This window comes from Aquarana catesbeiana, linkage group LG02 (assembly GCF_042186555.1).
Source record: "Aquarana catesbeiana isolate 2022-GZ linkage group LG02, ASM4218655v1, whole genome shotgun sequence".
NCBI lineage: Eukaryota > Metazoa > Chordata > Amphibia > Anura > Ranidae > Aquarana > Aquarana catesbeiana.
In genome coordinates, this window is record NC_133325.1 from 32,130,954 (window position 1) to 32,155,063 (window position 24,110).

At 41.2% G+C, this 24,110-nt stretch overlaps 1 protein-coding gene across 1 annotated transcript; it reads left to right on the forward strand.

The window, feature by feature from the left end:
• The first annotated feature begins 4,416 nt into the window (after positions 1-4,416).
• Positions 4,417-5,346, forward strand: LOC141129688 (olfactory receptor 1f45-like). The gene has a single exon (XM_073617783.1). It carries the CDS (start codon positions 4,417-4,419, stop codon positions 5,344-5,346), a length of 930 nt encoding a protein of 309 aa, XP_073473884.1.
• The last annotated feature ends 18,764 nt before the right edge of the window (positions 5,347-24,110 follow it).

Genomic DNA, 24,110 nt, shown 5'->3' on the forward strand with positions numbered 1-24,110 from the left:
TGGCTCTTTTGAAATTCAGTGTCTTTGTATTCCCTTTATGTTTCCTATTTGTGTGATTTATACTGTGTTACATCACAGTGTTACCCGTTTACTATATTTGAGATTTAATATCTCTCAGATATTATCTGGGTTAACCACTTGCTTACTGGGCACTTAAACCCCCCTCCTGTCCAGGCCAATTTTCAGCTCTGACGCATTTTGAATGACAATTGCGCGGTCATACAACACTGTACCCAAATGAAATTTTTATCATTTTTTTCATACAAATAGAGCTTTCTTTTGGTGGTATTTAATCACAGCTGGGATTTTTATTTTTTGCTAAACAAACAAAAAAGATGGAAAATTAAAAAAAAAAAAAATCACGTTTCATAGTTTGTTATAAAATTTTGCAAACAGGTAATTGTTCTCCTTCATTGATATGCGCTGATGAGGCGGCACTGGTGGGCACTGATAGGCTGCACTGGTGGGTACTGATAGGCAAAGTTAAGGCGGCACTGATAGGCACAGATAAGGTGGCACTGATGGGGGCAGATAAGGCGGCACTGATGGGGACAGATAAGGCGGTACGGATGGGCATAGATAAGGTGGCACTGATGGCCACTGATAAGATGGCCCTGATGGGTGGCACTGATGGGTGGCACTGATGGGCACTGATTAAGTACCACTGATAAATGACACTGATGGGCACTGATAGGTGGCACTGATGGGCGGCACTGATGGGCACTTGTAGGTGACACTGATGGGCACTGATAGGTGGCACTGATCTGCAGCACTGTTGTTGAGGCACTGATTGTGGGCACTGATAGGTGGCACTGTGGGTACTGATAGGTGGCACTGTGGGCACTGATGGTTGGCACTGTGGGCACTGATGGGTGGTGCTGGTGGGCACTGGTAGGCGGCACTGTTGTCTACTGCTAGGTGGTACTGGCAGGTGGCACAGGTGGGCACTGAGGAGCTGGCAGCAGCTCTCCGCGATCGGGACTGATGTCCCTCTCACGGCCGCCGGTGATTGTCTTTTTTTCTCCTCACGCTGTCAGCGTGAATTACCATCTCTGTTTACATCACATGATCAGCTGTCATTGGCTGACAGCTGATCACGCGGTAAGGGGTCAGGATCAACCCCTTACTTCTATGTGTGATCCAGCGAGTCTCATAGACTCGCTGATCACAGAGCATGTGCCCTGCAGGAGGCGCGCAGGCCGCTCAGGCATGGAAAGACGTCAGTAGACATACTGCCAGGAAAGCAGGTCCACGCTGTAGCTGTCATTCGGCTATATCGCAGATCTGAAGTAGGTAAATGAGAGTTCTTTGACCATGAGTTATATTGGTATATAGTAAAGTAGGCCTAGACTAATACACAGCAAGCTATCTAATTGTACAAGAAAATGGTAAAAATCCTGTATTACATGAAGGAGTACAGAGTATATTCCTTAAAACATTAATCTACAAACAGTAGGACAGAAAATACATAAGACCAACATATTTAGATACAAGTACAAGGGAGATTTCCCATATTTACCATTCCCATAGAGGTTCCATTCACGTGACCGCTCTGCCATAGAGTGTGTGTTTCCTTCCCATCTAGTCTGTGTATATTATTACAGGCTGATGCCTCATTGGTTGGCATGGCGTGGCTCTGATTGGTGGGCTTCCCTATTCCTAGTTAAGGACTGGCTACATCTCCAATCCCTATACTTTGCATACAGTGCCTTGCAAAAGTATACAACCCCTTCGCATTTTTCATCTTTTGTTGCCTCACAACCTGGAATTAACATGGATTGTTTAAGGATTTGCATCATTTAATTTACAGAACATGTCCACAACTTTGAAGATGTTTTTTTTTGTCATTGTGAAGCAAACAACAAATAGGACAAAATTACATAAAAAGTCAATGTGCATAACTATTCACCCATAACTATCACAGCTCCAAGTTGCTTTGGATAAGTTGCTATGAGCTTGCCACATCTTACCACTAGGATTTTTGTCCATTCCTCCTTGCAAAACTGCTCCAGCTCCTTCAAGTTGGATAGTTTGTGTTTATGAAAAGCAACCTTTAAGTCTGACCACAGATTTTCTATTGGATTGATGTCTGGGCTTGACTAGGCCATGCCAACACATTTACATGTTCCCCTTAAACCACTCAAGTGTTGCTTTAGCAGTGTGTTTGGGGTCATTGTTCTGCTGGAAGGTGAACCTCCATCCTAGCCTCAAATCACACACAGTGGTTCAGGTTTTGCTCAAGAATATCCCTGTATTTAGCGCCATCCATCTTTCCCTCAACTCTGACCAGTTTCCCAGTCCCGACTGCTGAAAAAAATCCCCACAGCATGATGCTGTCACCACCATGTTTCACTGTGGGGATGGTGTTCTTTGGGTGATGTAATGTGTTGGGTTTGCGCCAGACATAGCTTTTTCTTTGATGGCCAAAAAGTAAAATTTTAGTCTCATCAGATCAGAGCACCTTCCGCCATACATTTTGGGAGTCTCCCAAATGCCTTTTCGCAAACTCAAAATGTGCCATTTTGTTTTTTGCTGAAAGTAATGGCTTTCTTCTAGCCACTCTGCCATAAAGCCCAACTCTATGGAGCGTACGGCTTATGCCCTGTACACATGGTCGGACATTGATCGGACATTCTGACAACAAAATCCATGGATTTTTTCCGACGGATGTTGACTCAAACTTGTCTTGCATACACACGGTCACACAAAGTTGTCGGAAAATCCGATCATTCTGAACGCGGTGACGTAAAACACGTACGTCGGGACTATAAACGGGGCAGTAGCCAATAGCTTTCATCTCTTTATTTATTCTGAGCATGCGTGGCACTTTGTGCGTCAGATTTGTGTACACATGATCGGAATTTCCGACAACGGATTTTGTTGTCGGGAAAATTTTATAGCCTGCTCTCAAACTTTGTGTGTCGGAAATTCTGATGGAAAATGTGTGATGGAACCCACACACGGTCAGAATTTCCGACAACAGGGTCCTATCACACATTTTCCGTCTGAAAATCCGACCGTGTGTACAGGGCATTATTGTCATCCTATGTACAGATATCCCAGTTTCTGCTGTGGAACTCCTTAGCTCCTCCAGGGTTACCTTAGGTATCTGTGCTGCCCTCCTTGCCCGGTCTGTGAGTTTTGGTGTGCGGCCATCTCTTGGCAGGTTTGCTGTTGTGCCATATTCTTTCCATTTGGTTATGATAGATTTGATAGTGCTCCTAGGGATCATCAAAGATTTGGATATCTTTTTATAACCTAACCCTGACTTGTACTTCTCAACAACATTGTCCCTTACTTGTTTGGAGAGTTTCTTGGTCTTCATGGCAGTGTTTGGTTAGTGGTGCCTCTTGCTTAGGTGTTGCAGCCTCTGGGGCCTTTCAGAAAGGTGTGTATATGTAATGACAGATCATGTGACACTTAGATTGCACACAGGTGGACATCATTTCACTAAGTATGTGACTTCTGAAGGTAATTGGTTGCACCAGAGCTTTTTATGGGCTTCATAACAGAATACGCAAAATGCCAATTATCAGTTTTTTATTTCTGAAAAATAGTTTTATGTATATATTTTTCTAATTTTACTTCACCAACTTAGACTCTTCTGTTCTGATCTATCACATATAATTCAGATTAAAAAAAAATGAACTAAAGGCTGTAATGTAACAAAAATAGGTAAAAAGCCAAGTAGGTGAATACTTTTGCAAGGCACTGTAAGTCAGCCTCCTTTAATGCAAATCCTTGTAACTATTCTGAGCAGGAGATTAACTTGACCTTTTCCCGGGAAGTTAAGTATTGGGGGTTGGCCTCCCTTCATTTCATATCCAAACATGGGATCCTTTGAAGTGAGTATGTGTAGAACAATGAGGTTTGTTTAGATACACAAGCCTAGGCACCAAATTGTCTGGTCTAACAGACACTTCTGTGAAGCTATGTTGCACGCCCTCCACAGATACAAGCTAAATGAAATATATTCATAATTACAATATTTTACAGCTATTAATGGAGATTTCACATAAACCCATAAGGCAACAACAGAGCTTCTTGGGTTTCAGATGTCCCCAGGCACTTTTTTGACTTTAGAACCTGCAGTTTGGATGACTTGAAGTGTAATTTTTGTCTTTGGTCCACACATCCTCTTTAAGGTCACTGCATAAGGCACAAGGGTGATGCAATGTAAAAATGTAGATAAAAATTTGGATACATTTTCCAAAGAAACTGCACCTTGCTGATAAGACAGATTGTTTCAAAAGTGTATAATGCATTTTAAAAGAGTAAAATAAAAAAAAAGTAATATGAAATGCTGTACTTAATGTCCATTGTCAGGAAAGGCATAACAAAGAAATCTGCAAATACAAGTAGAATTGCATTATGTGAATTTGGTATCATCACAAAGAATGTTTTAGATCATAAGTGATGGAAACAGTAAATCTTACCTCCGGTTTTATTCTTCTGGCCTTCTCAGACCTTCACTACAACCATGCTGTTCTCTTCTCCATCCTTCTGGTCATATACGCCCTCACATGGACTGCTAACTTACTTTTAATAAGTTCAATTATACTTTCTCCACAGTTGCACACACCAATGTACTTTTTCTTAGGGAACCTGTCAGTAGTGGACATCTCTTTTTCTACCGTGACGGTTCCCAAGCTTCTGTCCTGCATTCTTCGAGGAACCTCCATCTCCTTCCTTGGCTGTTTCCTGCAGATGTACTTCCTTGTGCTTCTGGGCACCACTGAGAGTTTTCTCCTGTCAGTAATGGCATTTGATCGATATTTAGCTGTTTGTATTCCCTTACACTACGTATCATTAATGAATAATAAGGTTATGCTCATGATGAATATCAGTTGCTGGATGGCATCATCTCTACATTCATTACTGCACACTTATACTTTATCACAAACAAAATACTGTGAGGACAGACTAATCCACCACTTCTTTTGTGATGTGACATCGCTCCTCAAGCTGTCCTGCTCCGGTACTACCCTAGCTGAGCTCCTACTATACACCGAAGGTTCTATGGTTATTACTATTCCGTTTCTTTTGATACTTATTTCCTATGTGGCCATTGCTTCGGCTATAATGAAAATAAAGACCAGCAGTAGCCGAAGCAAAGCCTTTTCCTCCTGTTCTTCTCATCTCATGGTCATATCCTTGTTCTATGGTACCATAATATTTATTTACATCCGTCCATCATCAAACTACTCCTCCCAGTATGATCGCATTGTTAGCATGGCTTACACTATCATTACTCCTATGTTAAATGCTTTTATTTACAGCCTAAGGAACCAAGATGTAAAACAGGCTATGAAGAAACTCATCATCCAAGGCTTTTCTCATAGCTAAGCTAAAAAAAAAATATCTGTTCATGTTCTCTGATACTGAGTAGAATTTGTATTACTTACACATTCCCCATTAAACTAGTTTATTTTATTGTTATAAGGAGGACAGGAAAAAGCGATTTTAATAGTGCCAAGACACATCAAATTTTTATAAAAATACATTTCATTTGTTTAATTTCAAATGTAAAAAATGTGGGCGTACAAGTTGCTCCCCAATGGTACATTGTTTAAAAACAGATTATGACATACAAAATACATAAGTATACAAATACTGTGCTATTCAAATATGCCTGTTAATCAACATATTTAGCTGTACTGCTTCTTCAGGAGCTATAAAGCATATTTAGTTATAAGAGAATAAATTCAATCAGTACCGGTATCAAAAAATGAACAGTTTCTATTTGCATGAATTTACATTTGTACAGTGCCTTGAAAAAGTATTCATACCCCACATTTTGTCATGTTACAACCAAAAACGTAAATGTATTTTATTGGGATTTTATGTGATAGACCAACACAAAGTGGCACATAATTGTGAAGTGGATGGAAAACGATAAATGGTTTTCAAATTTTTACAAATAAATATGTGAAAAGTGTGGCGTGCATTTGTATTCAGCTCCCTTTACTCTGATACCCCTAACGTAAATCTAGTGGAACCAATTGCCTTCAGAAGTCACCTAATTAGTAAATAGAGTCCACCTGTGTGTAATTTAATCTCAGTATAAATACAGCTGTTCTGTGAAGCCCTCGGAGGTTTGTTACAGAACCTAAGGCCTCATTCACACGAGGCGGACTCCGTTTCCACGGAGTCCACCTCGGTCTGCCGGCTCAGCGGGAGATCTCCCCATTGATCTCCACTGAACCGGCGGATGACAGGTCCCTCTCTGCTCACTGAGTGGGGAGGGGCTTGTCAGTCGCCGCTGCTGCCTATGGAGAGATCGGATGAAAACGGACAGCATGTCCGTTTTCATCCGATCTCACCCGATCCGATCCGCCAGCGACGGATCTGGATGTAGGGCCATCCGTCTGCTTTTTGCGGATCGGACCGGGTCGGATGTCAGCCGACATGTCTCCGCTGACATCCGTCGCTCCATAGGCTAACATGGAGCACCCGTTCAGGTCCGCCGTCAAAACTGACCGGAGCACCTGAACGGTCTGATCGTGTGAAAGGGGCCTTAGTGAGCAAACATCATCATAAAGGCCAAGGAACACACCAGACAGGTCAGGGATAAAATTGTGGAGAAGTTTAAAGCAAGGTTAGGTTATATAAAAATATCCCAATCTCTGAACATCTCACGGAGCTCTGTTCAATCCATCATCTGAAAATGGAAAGAGTATGGCACAACTGCAAACCTACCAAGACATGGCCGTCCACCTAAACTGACAGGCTGGGCAAGGATCAGCCAAGAGGCCCATGGTAACTCTGGAGGAGCTGCAGAGATCCACAGCTCAGGTGGGAGAATCTGTCCACAGGACAACTATTAGTCGTACTCTCCACAAATCTGGCCTTTATGGAAGAGTGGCAAGAAGAAAGCCATTGTTGAAAGAAAGCCATAACAAGTCCGGTTTGCAGTTTGTAAGAAGCCATATGGGGGACACAGCAAACATGTGGAAGAAGGTGCTCTGGTCAGATGAGACCAAAATTTTACTTTGCTGGACTAAAAGCAAAACACTATGTGTGGTGGAAAACTAACATTGCACATCACCCTGAACATACCATCCCCACCGTGAAACATGTTGGTGGCAGCATCATATTGTGGGTATGCTTTTCTTCAGCAGGGACAGGGAAGCTGGTCAGAGTTGATAGGAAGATGGATGGAGCCAAATACAGATCAATCTTAGAAGAAAACCTGTTATGCCCCGTACACACGGTCAGACTTTGTTCGGACATTCCGACAACAAAATCCTAGGATTTTTTCCGATGGATGTTGGCTCAAACTTGTCTTGCATACACACGGTCACACAAAGTTGTCGGAAAATCCGATCATTCTAAATGCGGTGATTTAAAACACGTACGTCGGGACTATAAACGGGCAGTGGCCAATAGCTTTCATCTCTTTATTTATTCTGAGCATGCGTGGCACTTTGTCTGTCGGATTTGTGTACACACGATTGGAATTTCCGACAACGGATTTTGTTGTCGGAAAATTTTATAGCCTGCTCTCAAACTTTGTGTGTCGGAAAATCCGATGGAAAATGTGTGATGGAGCCTACACACGGTCGGAATTTCCGACAACAAGGTCCTATCACACATTTTCCGTCGGAAAATCTGATTGTGTGTACGGGGCATTAGAGTCTGAAAAAGATTCAAGACTGGGTTGGAGGTAGCAGGACAACGACCCTAAACATACAGCCAGAGCTACAATCAAATGGTTTAGATCAAAGCATATTCATGTGTTAGAATGGCCCAGTCAAAGTCCAGACCTAAATTAAATTGAGAATCTGTGGCAAGACTTGAAAATTGCTGTTCACAGATGCTCTCCATCCAATCTGACAGAGCCACTCTCTGTCACTCTCTAGATGTGCAAAGCTGGTAGAGACATCCCCAAAAAGACTTGCAGCTGTAATTGAAGTGAAAGGCAGTTCTACAAAGTATTGACTCAGGGGGGCACCATACAAATGCACACCACATTTTTTCAGATATTTATTTGTAAAACATTTTGAAAACCATTTATCATTTTCCTTCCACTTCATAATTATGTGCCACTTTGTGTTGGTTTATCATAAAAAATCCCAATAAAATACATTTAAGTTTTGGTTGTAACATGACAAAATGTGGAAAATTTCAGGGGGCGTGAATACTTTTTCAAGGCGCTGTAAAGTGATGGGCCGAACACCCCCCAGTTCGGTTCACACCAGAACATGCGAACAGGCAAAAAAGTTGTGCGAACATGCGAACACCATTAAAGTCTATGGGACACGAACATGAAAAATCAAAAGTGCTAATTTTAAAGGCTTATATGCAAGTGTTTGCCATAAAAAGTGTTTGGGGACCCGGGTCCTGCCCCAGGGGACATGGATCAATGCAAAAAAAGTTTTTAAAACAACAGTTTTTTCAGAAGCAGTGATTTTAAGAATGCCTAAAGTGAAACAATAAAAAGGAAATATTCCTTTAAATATCATGCCTGGGGGGTCCCCTTAGTCTGCCTGTAAAGTGGCGCATCTGTCTGATGTGTTTTACAGTCCCGCAGCAAAATGACATTTCAAAAGGAAAAAATGTAATTTAAAATTGCTCGCGGCTGTAATGTATTGCGGCTCCCAGTAATATAGATAACAATCAAGGAAAAAATGGTGTGAGTTCCCTCCCCCCATCCCTCCATCCATACCAGGCCCTTTGGGTCTGAAATGGATTTTAAGCGGAACTCCACGCCAAAATGTAAAAAAAAATTGACGTGGGGTTCCCCCCAAAATCCATACCAGACCCTTATCCGAGCATGAAGCCTGGAGGTTGTGGGGGTCTGTGGGTGGGGGGCTTATCGGAATCTGGAAGCCCCCTTTAACAAGGGGGCCCCCTGATCCCGGCTCTCCCTATGTGCATGGGTATCGGATACCCATCCACCCAAAAAAAGTGTCAAAAAGTAAAAACCAAAAAAGACCGTTTTTTTAAATTTCTTCATTAAAAAAGAAAAAAAAATCGTGTCCTGCGATGTCCATCCATCTTCAATCACGCCGCCCGACAGACCTGAAAAATAGAAAAAAAAATACTCGTCCCACCGACTGCTGTCTCTTGGCTGTGACAGCTGTTGTATAGGCAAGGGTGGGGCCATCCGCTGACATAACCGGATGACCCAGCCCCCCTCTGAGGGCACATGACATCAGAAGAGGCTTGGTTACATCACCTGGTGGCCCCACCCTTGCCTATATAACAGCTGTCACAGCGAAAAGAGCTTTTTTTTTTTTAGATTTTTTTTTGGGTAGATGTACAATGTACCCGATACCCATTCACATGGGGGGGGCGGGATCTGGGGGCCCCCTTGTTTAAGGGGACTTCCAGATTTTGATAAGCCCCCCCGCCCGCAGACCCCCACAACCACTGGGCCAGGTATGTGGGGACGAGGCCCTTGTTCCCATCAACATGGGGAAAAGGTACTTTTAGGGGGACCCCAAAGCACATTCCCCATGTCGAGGGCAAGCGGCCTGGTATGGTTCAGGAGGGGGGGCGCTCGTTTGTCCCACCCCCCCATCCTGGGCTGCCAGGTTGCTTGTAGGATAAGGGTCTGGTATAGATTTTGGGGGGACCCCACGCCAATTTTCTTTAAAATTTTGGCATGGAGTTCCCCTTAAAAGCTATGCCAGACCCAAAGGGATTTTGGGGGGGGGAAATCCCTATATGTTACCAACATCAATACCAGTATCAGACAATGTACATCACAGATACTAGTTTAGTACAGACAAAAAAAAAAAAGGAAGCAGATAACATAATTAATATTGGGTCTCAATGATGGTCTGAACATGATCAAGAGGGACATATAATGAAGAAAAAAACTTGCTGGCTATTTACAGTATCTCACAAAAGTGAGTACACCCCTCACATTTTTGTCAATATTTTATTATATCTTTTCATGTGACAACACTGAAGAAATGACAATTTGCTACAATGTAAAGTAGTGAGTGTACAGCTTGTATAACAGTGTAAATTTGCTGTCCCCTCAAAATAACTCAACACACAGCCATTAATGTCTAAACCACTGGCAACAAAAATGAGTATACTTCTAAGTGAAAATGTCCAAATTGGGCCCAATTAGCCATTTTCCCTCCCGAGGGTCATGTGACTCGTTAGTGTTACAAAGTCTCGGGCGTGAATGGGGAGCAGGTGTGTTAAATTTGGTGTTATCGCTCTTACTCTCTCATACTGGTCACTGGAAGTTCAACATGGCCCCTCATGGCAAAGAACTCTCTGAGGATCTGAAAAAAAGAATTGTTGCTCTACATAAAGATGGCCAAGGCTATAAGAAGATTGCCAGGGCCCTGAAACTGAGCTGCAGCATGGTGGCCAAGACCATAGAGTGGTTTAACAGGACAGGCTCCACTCAGAACAAGCCTCGCTATGGTTGACCAAAGAGGTTGAGTGCACACACTCAGCGTCATATCCAGAGGTTGTCTTTGGGAAATAGACGTATAAGTTCTGCAAGCATTGCTACAGAGGTTGAAGGGGTGGGGGGTCAGCCTGTCAGTGCTCAGACCATACGCCACACGCTGCATCAAATAGGTCTGCGTGGCTGTTGTCCCAGAAGGAAGACTAAAGGTGATGCACAAGAAAGTCCGCAAACAGTTTGCTGAAGAAAAGCAGACTAAGGACATGGATTACTGGAACCATGTCCTGTGGTCTGATGAGACCAAGATAAACTTATTTGTTTCAGATGGTGTCAAGCGTGTGTGGCAGCAATCAGGTGAGGAGTACAAAGACAAGTGTGTCTTGCCTACAGTCATGCATGGTGGTGGGAGTGTCATGGTCTGGGGCTGCATGAGTGGTGCCGGCACTGGGGAGCTACAGTTCATTGAGGGAACCATGAATGCCAACATGTACTGTGACATACTGAAGCAGAGCATGATCCCCTCCCTTCAGAGACTGGGCCGCAGGGCAGTATTCCAACATGATAACGACCCCAAACACACCTCCAAGACGACCACTGCCTTTCTGAAGAAGCTGAGGATAAAGGTGATGGACTGGCCAATCATGTCTCCAGACCTAAACCCTATTGAGCGTCTGTGGGGCATCCTCAAACGGAAGGTGGAGGAGCGCAAGGTCTCTAACATCCACCAGCTCCGTGATGTCGTCATGGAGGAGTGGAAGAGGACTCCAGTGGCAGCCTGTGAAGCTCTGGTGAACTCCATGCCAAGAGGGTTAAGGCAGTGCTGGAAAATAATGGTGGTCACACAAAATATTGACACTTTGGGCCCAATTTGGACACTTTCACTTAGGGGTGCACTTAATTTTGTTGCCAGCGGTTTAAACATGAATGGCTGTGTGTTGAGCTATTTTGAGGGGACAACAAATGTACACTGTTATACAAGCTGTACACTCCCTACTTTACATTGTAGCAAAGTGTCATTTCTTCAGTGTTGTCACATGAAAAGATATAATAAAATATTTACAAAAATGTGAGGGGTGTACTTTTGTGAGATACTGTATGTCACAAATATTAAAAAATAGGCACTGCTAACAATCCTGTATTTAAGAAGGGGAGAAGAGGAGCACCACCAATAGCGATAGGGACCATAGGGTGAGCATTTCTATATAATGTAGCGAAAAATACATGTAGAAATAGGAAAAGGAGATACGCCTCAATCTAAACTATAAAGGTGAACTCAATGAACATTGGCTCACAATGAGCCTTCAAATACCTTGAACTACATTTCAATATTCATGCACGTGTCCAAAACAGTAAAAGTAAAAGGATATTAAACTCCAGAAATATCTTTCAATATTGGATCACATAAGTTGTCATCATATATCAGCCGTTAACACCAACACCAGCCCAATCCTTCCCTCACTCAGGGTCACAGTACACCATCTAATAATAAATAAGACACCATAGGATATAAATGTAAAAATAAAATAAAAAAAAATATATAAAAATAATAAATGTAAAAATGTAAAAAAAATAGATATAACTACACTGACTTAATTATTTCCTGAGTCTGTTTACTCTCTGTAGAGTTTTTTTTGGCACAACACAATTATCAATGAAAGTATGGACTTTCTATGTGCTCTTTTTATGTGGCTTTGAGGGCAACATGGGAAAAATACCAATCCTTTCAATTACAGCATCAGCAACACCATAGCTGTCAGGATGGATCACCTGTTGGTGGCACTCCCAGAGTGGAAGGTTAGCATAATCCTTGCCATGGCTGCTTGGGGACAGACAACCAGACTCCTTCCTGCTCACATATTTGCTGACCTGTATGTGAAATGTTTGCAAAAAAATGAATCTACAAACAGGATAGAGCACTAGGAGGCTTTATTGAGATTGGCACATTAAAGTAGAGGAAAAGTCTTGATATCTTTTGCACAACATCACTTAATCATAAGACTAGAAAACGCCACACAAGGACCATGGTTATTTTTGTCTATGTATCCTATCAAACAAAAGCAACTCCCAATCAATTAAAGTTGATCTCCAGTAATTTTTTCCCAACTCACTTTTTATATTCTGAGAAATTGTCTCTCTTAAATAGTCTGTGATGGTATAACTTTTAGAAGAAAAGCACAGAGATGCCCGGCTAGTGGATGGATGAATCACACAGGAGCCCATGTCACATCCTTTTATATTTCTATAGCCTGCCAATCTATTCAGGCAGGTGTGGATGACAGGACAGATCAGGAGTCTCCAGGCTGTCATTCAGCTTTTGCAGTCATTGATAGATTGTATAGACCAGGAGTCTATGTAGCTTGGGTCCTCCCAATGAGGAGAAAGCACTGTCACTGTAGGGCTTGCTGTGTGTTGACTTCTTGGGCCTTGCTCTGCACCTGCAGCCAGTTGCTAGGGGTTTTTCACATATACCACCTTACTCCCACTTGCTCGTTACTCAATAAACAGTCCAGGGTATTTATTTATTTCTATATTTATTGTGGAACTTGGATAGGAGAAGGGAATAGTGGGATACTCAAATTGAACTATTCACAGTAGATAAGGACAACTCTCACTTGGCCTCACCAGAATACATGTGGAAGCAGACACACTGCTTTAACCATACTGCCACATGTATGGAAAAATTAAGTCTTTTCGCTCTCTCTGGAAGCAGAGTTGATGCAACTACTTTATCTTCAAGACACTATCTAGTATCCCCTTGACTGACACCCATCCACTGACTCTTCTACCTGAAGTGGTGGCCCTCACAGGACAGGCCTTCCTAATATCCACCTTCCAGTCAGCTCTACGGGACTTCTGGGTTTGGCTTCTCTCTGATTTTCAGCCCTCAGGTCGACTACCCAAGGCCGCATCGCAACTTCTACAGAGGAGGGGCAGCCGCCCCCTCCCTCCGGGACCCCGCTCTCCAGCCGAAGACCCCGAACACATGAGCAGCCGAAGACCCCTAGGCATTTATACAGTCACCCGGCATGCAACAAGGCATTTTCCTCTGACAATAACCAGGGCTGTAACAATGCCTGTGCCCTCACTTGTCAGGTTTCCTCCCACTGTCCAATATGCCTCCCTATTGGGCAAGTGTGAAACGTTCAGACAAGCTGAGCTGCACCTGAGCACCATGAGCAGACCTCACAAATAGATCCTGCTCCCTGGTAGGCAGAGAGCACTGTAAATTTACGGTCCTCCCACTGCAGAAGAATGCTGCGGAGGGGCATTAACATGATCAGTGGCCATAGGGAAGGGGAACATAGTGGCCATCAGTCTTATGAAACAGAAGTCAGAGTGATGAGCTCTAGAAAGGAGAATATGATAAGGAAATTAGTCTTTGGCTGCTTCAGCAATTGAACTGTAGCACTCTCTAGTGTACAGTCTGGTTAGGTAAAATTATGCTGACTCACAGTAGTCATGTGAGTCTGGGTGATTGCTGTGGGTTCAGCTTAAGGTCAGGCTGGATGCTCTGCAGACCAGGCCTCTATTGCCTCCCCCTGGTTCTGGAAATCTAGAATTTAGAGGTACAGAGGGAAAGATATGAATATTTATGGGAGCTTGACTAATCCCCACTCAGAAGGCCTGGCAGTGTGGAAAGACTGGCCCATAAATATTAAAGAGCCTGGCCTGGCTATTGTCGGGTGGAATATGGAGTGCTGAGGATTGTGAAGCCTGGGAGGGGACCCCAGGGCTGGGGAGCTCTGCCTCCAGGCTGAGCTGAGGAAGGAAGGCGAGGAAGCTAAAGAGAGGGATCTTCACCACCATTCAGTCTCATCCAAGAGACACCCTATCTAGCATGGGAAGACCAGTATACCAGGAAGCCAGAACAGCAGTCTTAAACAAGGCAGCAGGAATCAAGGGACAGTGTGAGTACTTCTACCCTATAACCCCCAGTGTCAATAAGGGAAAAGGCTGTCAGATGCAATATCCAACATGCTTTCATTAGGACAGTGTCACAGTTAACCTGAATCCCATGCTCTGGGAACACTTTTCAAGGCAGCCAGGTGGGCTGGTATTTCCTGCAAGTGTCGGGACTTCATCTTTCATCAAGGGGACATACAGCTTCTGAAAGAGGAACCCTGCTATTGATCCACTAGAGACTGGCATTATTCCGGAGGGGGTGCAGTCCAGGATCCATTTTTGTGTACATAGAGAAGGAAGTTTGTCTTCAAATTGTTCTACTAGGTTCATGTTGGGCATTCCATAATCCCTCATCCCTATACAAGTTGAATTCCCTCAATAAAACAACAAAAACAAGCCCATGGACTGGTTACTGACTTAGTGCGAAAGTTGGAAAATGCCTGTTGCCTTGCTGAGCAGGAATAGGGGGAGCAAATATCCAGTGGCCCTCTAGGTCGTAGCGCTACAGAACAATGAATATTCACACACAATTCCAAAGTAAGAGATCTCGTTTATAAAAGTGCTTTTACATTTCTTCCCAGAGTTCCATTGCTTCCTATACCAAGCCACCTGCTCTCAACATGGGGGGGTGCTTTGGGGTGCCATGTTGATGGGGACAAGGGCCTCTTCTCCACAACCCTGGCTGGTGGTTGTGGGGGTCTGCAAGCGGGGAGCTTGATCCTGGACCCCCCATGTAAATGAGTATGGGGTATTTTTACATTTCTTCCCAGAGCTCAGCTTTAACCATAGCTCACGTGTGGCAACAGCAATCTATGGATAAAGCAACTTTTTCAGCATTATATCAACATATACAAACAAACAGTACAATATACATTACCACTTCAGTATAACATACTGTATCTCACTCAAGGACATTTATGGGATCAGGTTCTCATGTGGGATGAGAAGACCTGGCTTACAATTGGTGTTCCAATTCATCCCAAAGGTATCAAGTAGGGTTGAGGTCAAGGTTCAATGCAGGACACTCAATTTCCTCCACACCAAACTGGTCAAATCATGTCTACAGTGTATGGAGCTGGCTTTGTACACAGGGGTGCAGTCATGCTGGAACAGAAAAGAGCCTTCCATAAAGTGCTACTACAAAAGATGTCTAAAATGTCTTGGTATGCTGTAGTATTAGCTATGAAAACATGTGAACTCAATCATTTGGAGGGGTGTCCACATAATTTTGCCATTATAGCATTTTTATTGATATTGATTAAGGCTCAACTTATTATTATTATATTTAAAATAATTTGACTTTTCTGAAGAAAAAGTAAACCATGATCATTTGTAATTAAAAGATAATAATGACAGTGAAATTATTATTATTTTTAGTATTCATAAAAATCCTCAGCTAGCAAAAACGCAAGAGAATTCTGAAAACGTAATTAAGAAAAGCAACATTCCCTTGTGACTTCCAGTTCTCTGAAATGAAGAAGCCGTGTATTATATATGGTATACGGAGAACTGCTCATGACTAGCAGATCTCTGTCTTGCTGTAGGATATGGTAGGTGACACTGGGAATCCAATATGGGTTTAAAAAAAAATATGCATTACTGAAGAACATTGGTGGCCTCCTTGGTATTATTGAGGTGTTAGACCCAGATCTTTGCTCCAATGGACAGGGCTTCACAGGCTTGGGCAGGGAAAATGATGAGTTATTGCAACTTATGTAAACTGACTGATAGAATTGTACTGCTGGTAATGTCAACAGGATAAAAAAAAACACTTAATAATTTTATGGCACGTTTATGGAAGACCAACGATGGTCTGTTGGTTCTCTTGCATAGAAGTAGAGAATAGAGTAAGAGGCCTTTATTGTCGATGTAAAAGACACACAACATTTTTTTTTTGTGAGCCCAGAGCTTCTTCCAGTCATTCCTCATGAGACTGTTTTGTCAAAACCTTAAATTAAAAAAAAAAACAAAAAAAAAACATACACAATTTTTTCCAATGGGTAGCAAACGAGACTAAAAATAAAATCTCAGAGAAGTTGTACTGTATCAGCTGCACTCTTTACAGGCTCGCCCACACTTGGTGTAGTATGCTGTAGTAGATGGCACCACCAAACAATAGCAGGAAAATAAAAATCCTCACCAGCACACCGTTAATATGGCGATAATCCTGTTTTTTAGTCACTCTTTAGTCAAGTGAAGCAACAGGTATCAGATGCTCCTACTGCTGACAGTAAATAAATGTGAGGAGGAAGTGTGTGTGTGTGTGGGGGGGGGGGGTTCCAAGCTACATGGAGCACATGGAGAGGTGGCTAAGTGGACACCACCAGCGGAGGACCCCAGAAGATGAGGTTCAGGGACACTCTTTGCAATGTCCTTGCACAGGATAAGTAAGTATAATAATATAATAAATAAATAACTGAACCTGTGCAACCACTTAAATGAACTATATCTTTTTCCTCTCCCCATAACTTATTTTTCTGCTGTTTTTTTTTTACCATTAATATTTACAAGTTTTTATTATTTTCATTAATTTCGTAATTTTTTTTGTTTTGCATTAAAAAAAAAGCAAAGGTGAAAAAAATAATTTTATTTAATTTGGAAATAACTTCTCCATGCTTTGTACCAAATAATAATAATGATCATAATAATAATAATAATAATAATAATAATAATAATAATATAAAATAAAAAGGAGATTTTTACATTTCAAGGAGGACATGAATAAAATCACCAATTCTGTATCTATTATTTTTTATTTCATTTTAATGAGACTGCCTTGAAAACCTGAATCTGTTTTTGCTTGAAGCTTCACCAAAACTCACATCCCTTCCAACTTTTTTTTAAATGAGAAAAGAGGAACATTATAGCAAAAGGTACGTAGGCAAAGAACAAATAAAGAATTATTAAAGTGTTACTAAACCCAGGAGCCTGCATTCACTATATCTGGTCTCACACAGTACACCGAACATGGAAATGCAATAGTTTTAGTAAATATAAACTGATAAATACCTTTTCCCATCAGCAGTAAATAGCAGTCTTGTGACTTCTATCAGTGTCCAGCCAAGCACTGGTTAAAGCTTGTAGGAGGAGCTTTCTAACTGTCCTATGAGACTGCAAGAACCCTGACCCTCTGTCTGGACAGTGCTGATTGGCCCTGCGCTGATCACATGCACTTTTCCAAGAAAGAAAAAAATAAACTCTATAACAATACACGCCAAACTGAGCATGTGCAGCCTGACTCCAAAGACTCTGAGTTATCAGGAAATTATCAGGGGACAGTGGAAGAAGGGGAAGATCAGAGAAGACAGGATCAAACAGCCTTTTTACATAATCCAGAGTATTAACCCTTTTGGTTCCACAGTGAGTACAACAAGCATGCTTTACTGCATATAAAGACTGATTTTACTGTTGTGGGATTAGTAACACTTTAAAATAACTCCATCATTCCCCTCTCCACTTAGCTTATTTTTCTGCTGATTTTGTTCTTTTATTTTTTTTACTTTAACCATAAATAGTTTATATTATTTTCATTCATTTCGTAATGTTTTGTTTCGCATTAAGAAAGTGCAAAGTGGAAAAAAAAAATCATTATATTTAATTTGTAAATAACTTCTCCATGCTTTATACCAAATAATAATAATTATATCAATAATAATAATAATAATAATAATAATAATAATAATAAAATAAAAGGACGATTTTAACATTTCAAAGCAGATATGAAATAAAAAAATTCTGTATCTATTATTTTTTATTTTAGTTTAACCAGTTGCTTACAGGGCACTTAAACCCCCCGCCTATCCAGACCAATTTTCAGCTTTCAGCGCTGGCGCACTTTGAATGACAATTGCGTGGTCATACAACACTGTACCCAAATGAAATTTTTATCATTTTTTCACCACAAATAGAGATTTCTTTTGGTGGTATTTGATCGCCTCTGCAGTTTTTACTTTTTGTTAAAAAAATGTAAAAAACAATTTTTTTTTTTAATTTTTTAAAAAATTTTTTATATTTTGTTATAAAAAATTTAAAACGGGTCATTTTTCTCCTTCATTGATGTACGCTGATGAGGCGGCAGTGATGGGCACTGAGAGGCGGCAGTGATGGGCACTGATGGGTGGCAGTGATGGGCAGCACTGCCAGGTGGCACTGATTGGCACTACAGGTGGGCATTGATAGGTGGCACTTGTTGGCATTGATAGGTGGCACTTGTGGACACTGTTAGGTGGCACTGTGGGCACTGTTAGGTAGCACTGTGGGCACTGTTGTATGGCACTATTAGGTGGCACTTGTGAGGCAGATGTGCCTCTTCCACTTGGGGACTGATGTCCCTCACATCCGAGTCGGTGATCGGCTTTTTTTTCTACTCACGCTGTCAGCGTGAGTAGAAAAAAAAATGATTACCGATCTTTTGTTTACATCATGTGATCAGCTGTCATTGGCTGACAGCTGATCACCCTGCAGGGCGCGTGCGGGGAGCATGCACAGGGGAGGCCGTCATATGACGGCCTCCCAGGAATTCAGGTCCGCGCTGTGGCGCGGATGTGTAGTGGTTAATGAGACTGCGTTGAAAACCTGAATCTGTTTTGCTTGAAGACTCACTATAATTTTTGAGAGCCTCCACAGTGGAAGCACATGCATAATAATGGATAGATAGAAAAAAAATGTATAGAGCTCTCAAAAATTTATAGAGCTCTCAAAAATGTATAGAGTAAGAACAACAGATAACACTGGGGTGCTGTGAAATGGCTCTGCAGCTTATGCATGCCCTTGCTGGAGAGGGCCAGGTAGAAGGCTGGTCTTTAAGAAGTGCCTGGTGACTCACTTGGAGGACACACTGAAATTTGGGAAAGTGCTTACATTGTTGCTGGGTCGGCTTGAGCCTCGGTTCACACCAGAGGCGGCACGACTTGCAGGTCGCCTCACCGAGGCGACCTGCACACGACTGCCAGGGCGACTTGCAAGACGACTTCTGTATAGAAGTCTGTGCAAGTCGCCCCCAAAGTAGTACAGGAACCTTTCTTCTAAGTCGGAGCGACTTGCGTCGCTCCGATTAGAACGGTTCCATTGTACAGAACGGGAGGCGACTTGTCAGGCGGCTAGGTCGCCTGACAAGTCGCCCCCGTGTGAACCGAGCCTAAAGGTATTGACACAGTGAAGCTAAACATTGGACTGGATCTGGAGAGTCTGTAAGTGATCTGCTAAAGTATCTGGGACACCTATCCCTCACCTTTTTTCGTTTTTCAGGTCATGCATTATGATCGCAATTCGTAAATTTGAAAATTCGTAATTTCGTGATTTCTAAAATTCTAAAATTCGTAAATTCGAAAATAAGAAAGAAAATCCGAAAATAAGAAAGAATAACTAACTAACTATTAATAACTAACTATTAAATTATAGGTATTGGAATTTCCTTTCAAATTTGGCTGTTAGTGAACGTAACACATACAAATTTATCCGAAGTTACGAATAATCTGAAATAACAATTACCGCATCTAAACAAATGGAATGTAACTAATTAATCATAAATAATAATAATAATAATAATAATAAAATATTATTATTATTGTTATTTATTATTATTATTATTAATTAGTTACGTTCCGTTGTTTAGATACGGCATTCATTATTTCAGATAATTCGTAACTTCTGATAAATTCATATTCGTTACGTTCACTAACAGCCAAATTTAAAAGGAAATTCCAATACCTATAATTGAATAGTTTGTAATAGTTAAGCTATTATTAGTTAGTTATTATTTCAAATTTTCGGGTTTTCGGATTTTCGAATTTCGAATTTCCAAATTTTCAAATTTACGAATTTCCGAATTTATGAATTTACGAATTTTTGAATAATCAAATTTACGAATATTTGGAAAAGTTTGTTAAACGGGTTTTCATTCATTTGGAATTTGTCGAAATTTGTTAAAAAACTAATTTGGAAGAAAATAAATTGCTCATGTCTACTCCCTAATGGGCACACAAACACCAATAAAGATCTGACGGGTGTTCTAATTCTTTTCCTCTCTATCCAAAATTAAAGAAAAATAAGTTTTACCTTTAGTTAAACTTTAATGGTAAAATCTATGGTCTTAAAAGGGTAACTCCACTTTTGCGGTGAAAAAATATAGCAAATAAAGAAAAAATAATATAGCGTATACAATTGCGACACAAGTCATATTGTAATTGAATGTTATTAAAAATTACCTTTCCTTTTCAATCTGCAGCCGCTGTAATTTATTGAAAATGCAATATGGCTACCTGGGGTTGTTCTGTACACAGAATGTGTACTGACCACTCCCCAGAAACATCATTTCCTGCTTGTGTGATTGGCTCACCAATTTTCCCAACGAGGAGGGAAACCTCCCTAGAGTAGGCCTCTCATGTGACCTTTGCTTGGCACCCAACGAGGAGGGAAACATGGAGGATGCGACGACCAACCACACCCCACCTACCCTACATGCTAGTTACTAGTAAGGCAGAAGTGAGGGAGGGAGTAGGCCACAGCCAGTGAACACAGAAACAAAATGCTGAGTACATTAAATAAGAAGTCTCACTTTGATTTTGTATTCATGTGTTCTGCTTGCCAGAAGACAAAGTGCATGCAGTACTTTATTGCACCTTCCTATGTGCTGTATAAAGCTAGCTGTGAGCTTAGACAGGACTCCCCTCCTTCCTCCATGACCATCTGACAGCACAGAGAAACAAACAGGGATTAATTCAGAATAAGAAAAGGTAGGAATCTGCAACAAAGGTTGTTATGATCCTTGTAATGTACAGAGATCACCCAGAGCAGAATGTTTTTTTCTCAACAAAAGTGGAGTTATTTTTAAAACAAAAAGTAAACAGCCACTTATCTCAAAGTGTGGTACCTCCCTGTATAATGTGGGTCCCTCTATAATGCTACAGCCATCTTCTGTGGCCACTGATTCTGGCTTATTCGCTCGAGTCTGATGCATTGTATTGAGTTCGCTCGAGTCTGATGCATTGTGTTGAGTTGACTCACTTATAGGCAGGTAGAGGTCAATGCTGCCCCAGCCGAGAAGGTGGGAATTAATTGTGGTTCCCGGGTCTATCTTGGGTACAACCCCCCTGTCTTGTGTGCTATAAAAGGAATGGAGTCCCAGACCATTGGGGAGGGGGGATTTGTTGCCATTCTGTCAGTTTGGTTCCTTTTGGTCAGACCTGCTCACTGATGTTACAAGAGTCTGGATTTCCAGTGCCATGCTGAGGTCAGAGTTCCCACTGTCTAGGAAGATTGCTGGGACTTGCGGTCCTTCCTGATGATATCATCCATTGACTCTGCCATGAATTGACTCTTTCCTATGCAGGTATGCTGGGGCAGCCACAAGCCTTAGTTAGGGATTAGGGATGTTAGGGACATAACTGCACTGTATTTAGGACTGTTGTCTGTATATGTCATCATGGTAATTTGTTCAAGTAAAACATTTGAAACGTTGTCTTTGCCTGGTCTGAAGTTACTTAAAGGTTGTAATGCAAGTAACCGGCACATATAGTTACAGTTTGGTCACTCATTGGGGTATGAAGACAATGATAGACATGTGCAGAATGAAAACATTTGTTTTGTTTCGTTATTTACATAAATTAGTTTAGTTAAATGCATTTAACTTGTTAAATTAATTTTCGGAATTCGTTTCATTTATTCAAACTCAAATTGATTAAAATTTTTCTAATTCCATTCGAACTCGAATCAAATTCCATTCAAATTGAATTCCATTTGAAATCGAATTCATTTGAAATTTAAATTTTGGGAGACGGTTATATTCTTTCTATTCCATTCTATTCTATTGTTTTTTTTTCTATTCTATTTTTTTATTTTCTATTCCGTTCTTTTCTATTATAGTCTATTCTTTTTTATTTTATTCAAATTCAATTTTTTTCTATTCAAAATTTCCAATTTATTATATTCGAAATTCAAATTTTATATTTTTATATTCTTTTTATTCTATCCTTTCCTATTGTTTATTCTATTCTTTTATATTCTATAATTTTATTTTCTATTCTATTCTTTCCTATTCTGTTCTATTCTTTTCTATTCTATTCAAAATTTGAATTTCAGAAGATGGTTATATTCTATTTTATTCTATTCTATTTTTTATTCCATTCTATTACTTTACCTTCTATTCTATTTTATTTTATTCTGTTCTTTTATTTTCTAAACTATTTTGTTCTGTTTTACTTTATTTTTTTTCTATTCAATTTTTTTCTATTCTTTTATTTTGCAATCTGTTCTGTTTTTTCTTTATTCTATTCTATTCTTTTCTATTCAATTTCTTTATTTTCTATTCTATTTTATTCTCTTCGGAAATCCGAATTCAATTTGCATTTCTATTATTAATTTGCATATTCTATTATTAAATATTAGAATTCAAATTTGGTTTGAAGAGTTATTTAGGATTCGTTTAAATTCATTGCTATTGTAATTCGGGAATTTGGATACATCCGAATTTCTGAATAATGAAAAATTTGTCCGAATTTCAATTTGGAACAAAACGGACCACACATGTCTATACAATTGTACTAGAGTTAATACAGTGTGAAGATACAGCGTTTACCAAGGGGTAAGGAAGGTCTCTCTAGCAGTCTGTCATAAGGGTCCACATGTGAGAGGTGAGATAGCCTTTTGCAGAGAGGGAGATGTTGTCGGCACTCCTTCAGCAGCTATCCATATCCCATAGCAATGGGAGCAGATCTGCACTGCCGGGGCCCTTATCCTGTGCACAGGTATGGAAGGGAAAGAGTTAGGTGAAGTGGTGCATGGTGGCACCCCCTACCATTACTGGGAGTGGGGTAGTGGTAAAACACTGGACAAGTGGAGAGGGCAAGGGCTCTCTGTGTCCTAATTGCACAAGTGAGCGTGGTGATGTACACAAACATCAAAAGAGTTTATTAGAGATCAGTCAGCTGTTCTAGTAAAGGTACCCCCCTGTTTTAGGCAGAGACCCTATTCAAAGTGCCTAGTGTAGCCCAGAAGAGCCCACCCTAGAGTAGGCCTCTCATGTGACCTTTGCTTGGCACCCAACGAGGAGGGAAACATGGAGGATGCGACGACCAACCACACCCCACCTACCCTACATGCTAGTTACTAGTAAGGCAGAAGTGAGGGAGGGAGTAGGCCACAGCCAGTGAACACAGAAGCAAAATGCTGAGTACATTAAATAAGAAGTCTCACTTTGATTTTGTATTCATGTGTTCTGCTTGCCAGAAGACAAAGTGCATGCAGTACTTTATTGCACCTTCCTATGTGCTGTATAAAGCTAGCTGTGAGCTTAGACAGGACTCCCCTCCTTCCTCCATGACCATCTGACAGCACAGCTCCACAGCTACATTGACAAATGGCAGTTTTCTCCATCTACAAGCACTTGCCTGAAACATGCATGGAATGCAGGGGTAGCGGGGGCTTGTCAGTTAAAATGTTCCAGGCAAGCGCTTGGAGATAGAGAAATGTGCCATTTAGAAAACCAGCCATATCCAAGCTAGCTGCTTTGTTGGACAACCATGGAGGGAGGAGGGGTGCCTTGTCCAACCTCACAGCTACCCTTATGCCCCGTACACACGATTGGATTTTCCGACAACAAATGTTGGATGTGAGCTTGTTGGCTGATAGTCCGACCGTTTGTATGCTCCATTGAACATTTGTTGGCGGACTTTCCGCCAACAAATGTTGGCTAGCAGGTTATCAAATTTTCCGCCAACAAAACTTGTACACAAGTCCGACGCACAAAAGTTCACGCATGCTCGGAATCAAGCAGAAGGAGCCGCATTGGCTATTAAACTTCCTTTTGCTCGGCTTGTCGTACGTCTTGTAC

What these genes read in the sequence shown, in the direction of transcription:
- LOC141129688 (XM_073617783.1), top strand. Translation starts at nt 4,417, where the DNA reads ATGGAAACAGTAAATCTTACCTCCGGTTTTATTCTTCTGGCCTTCTCA.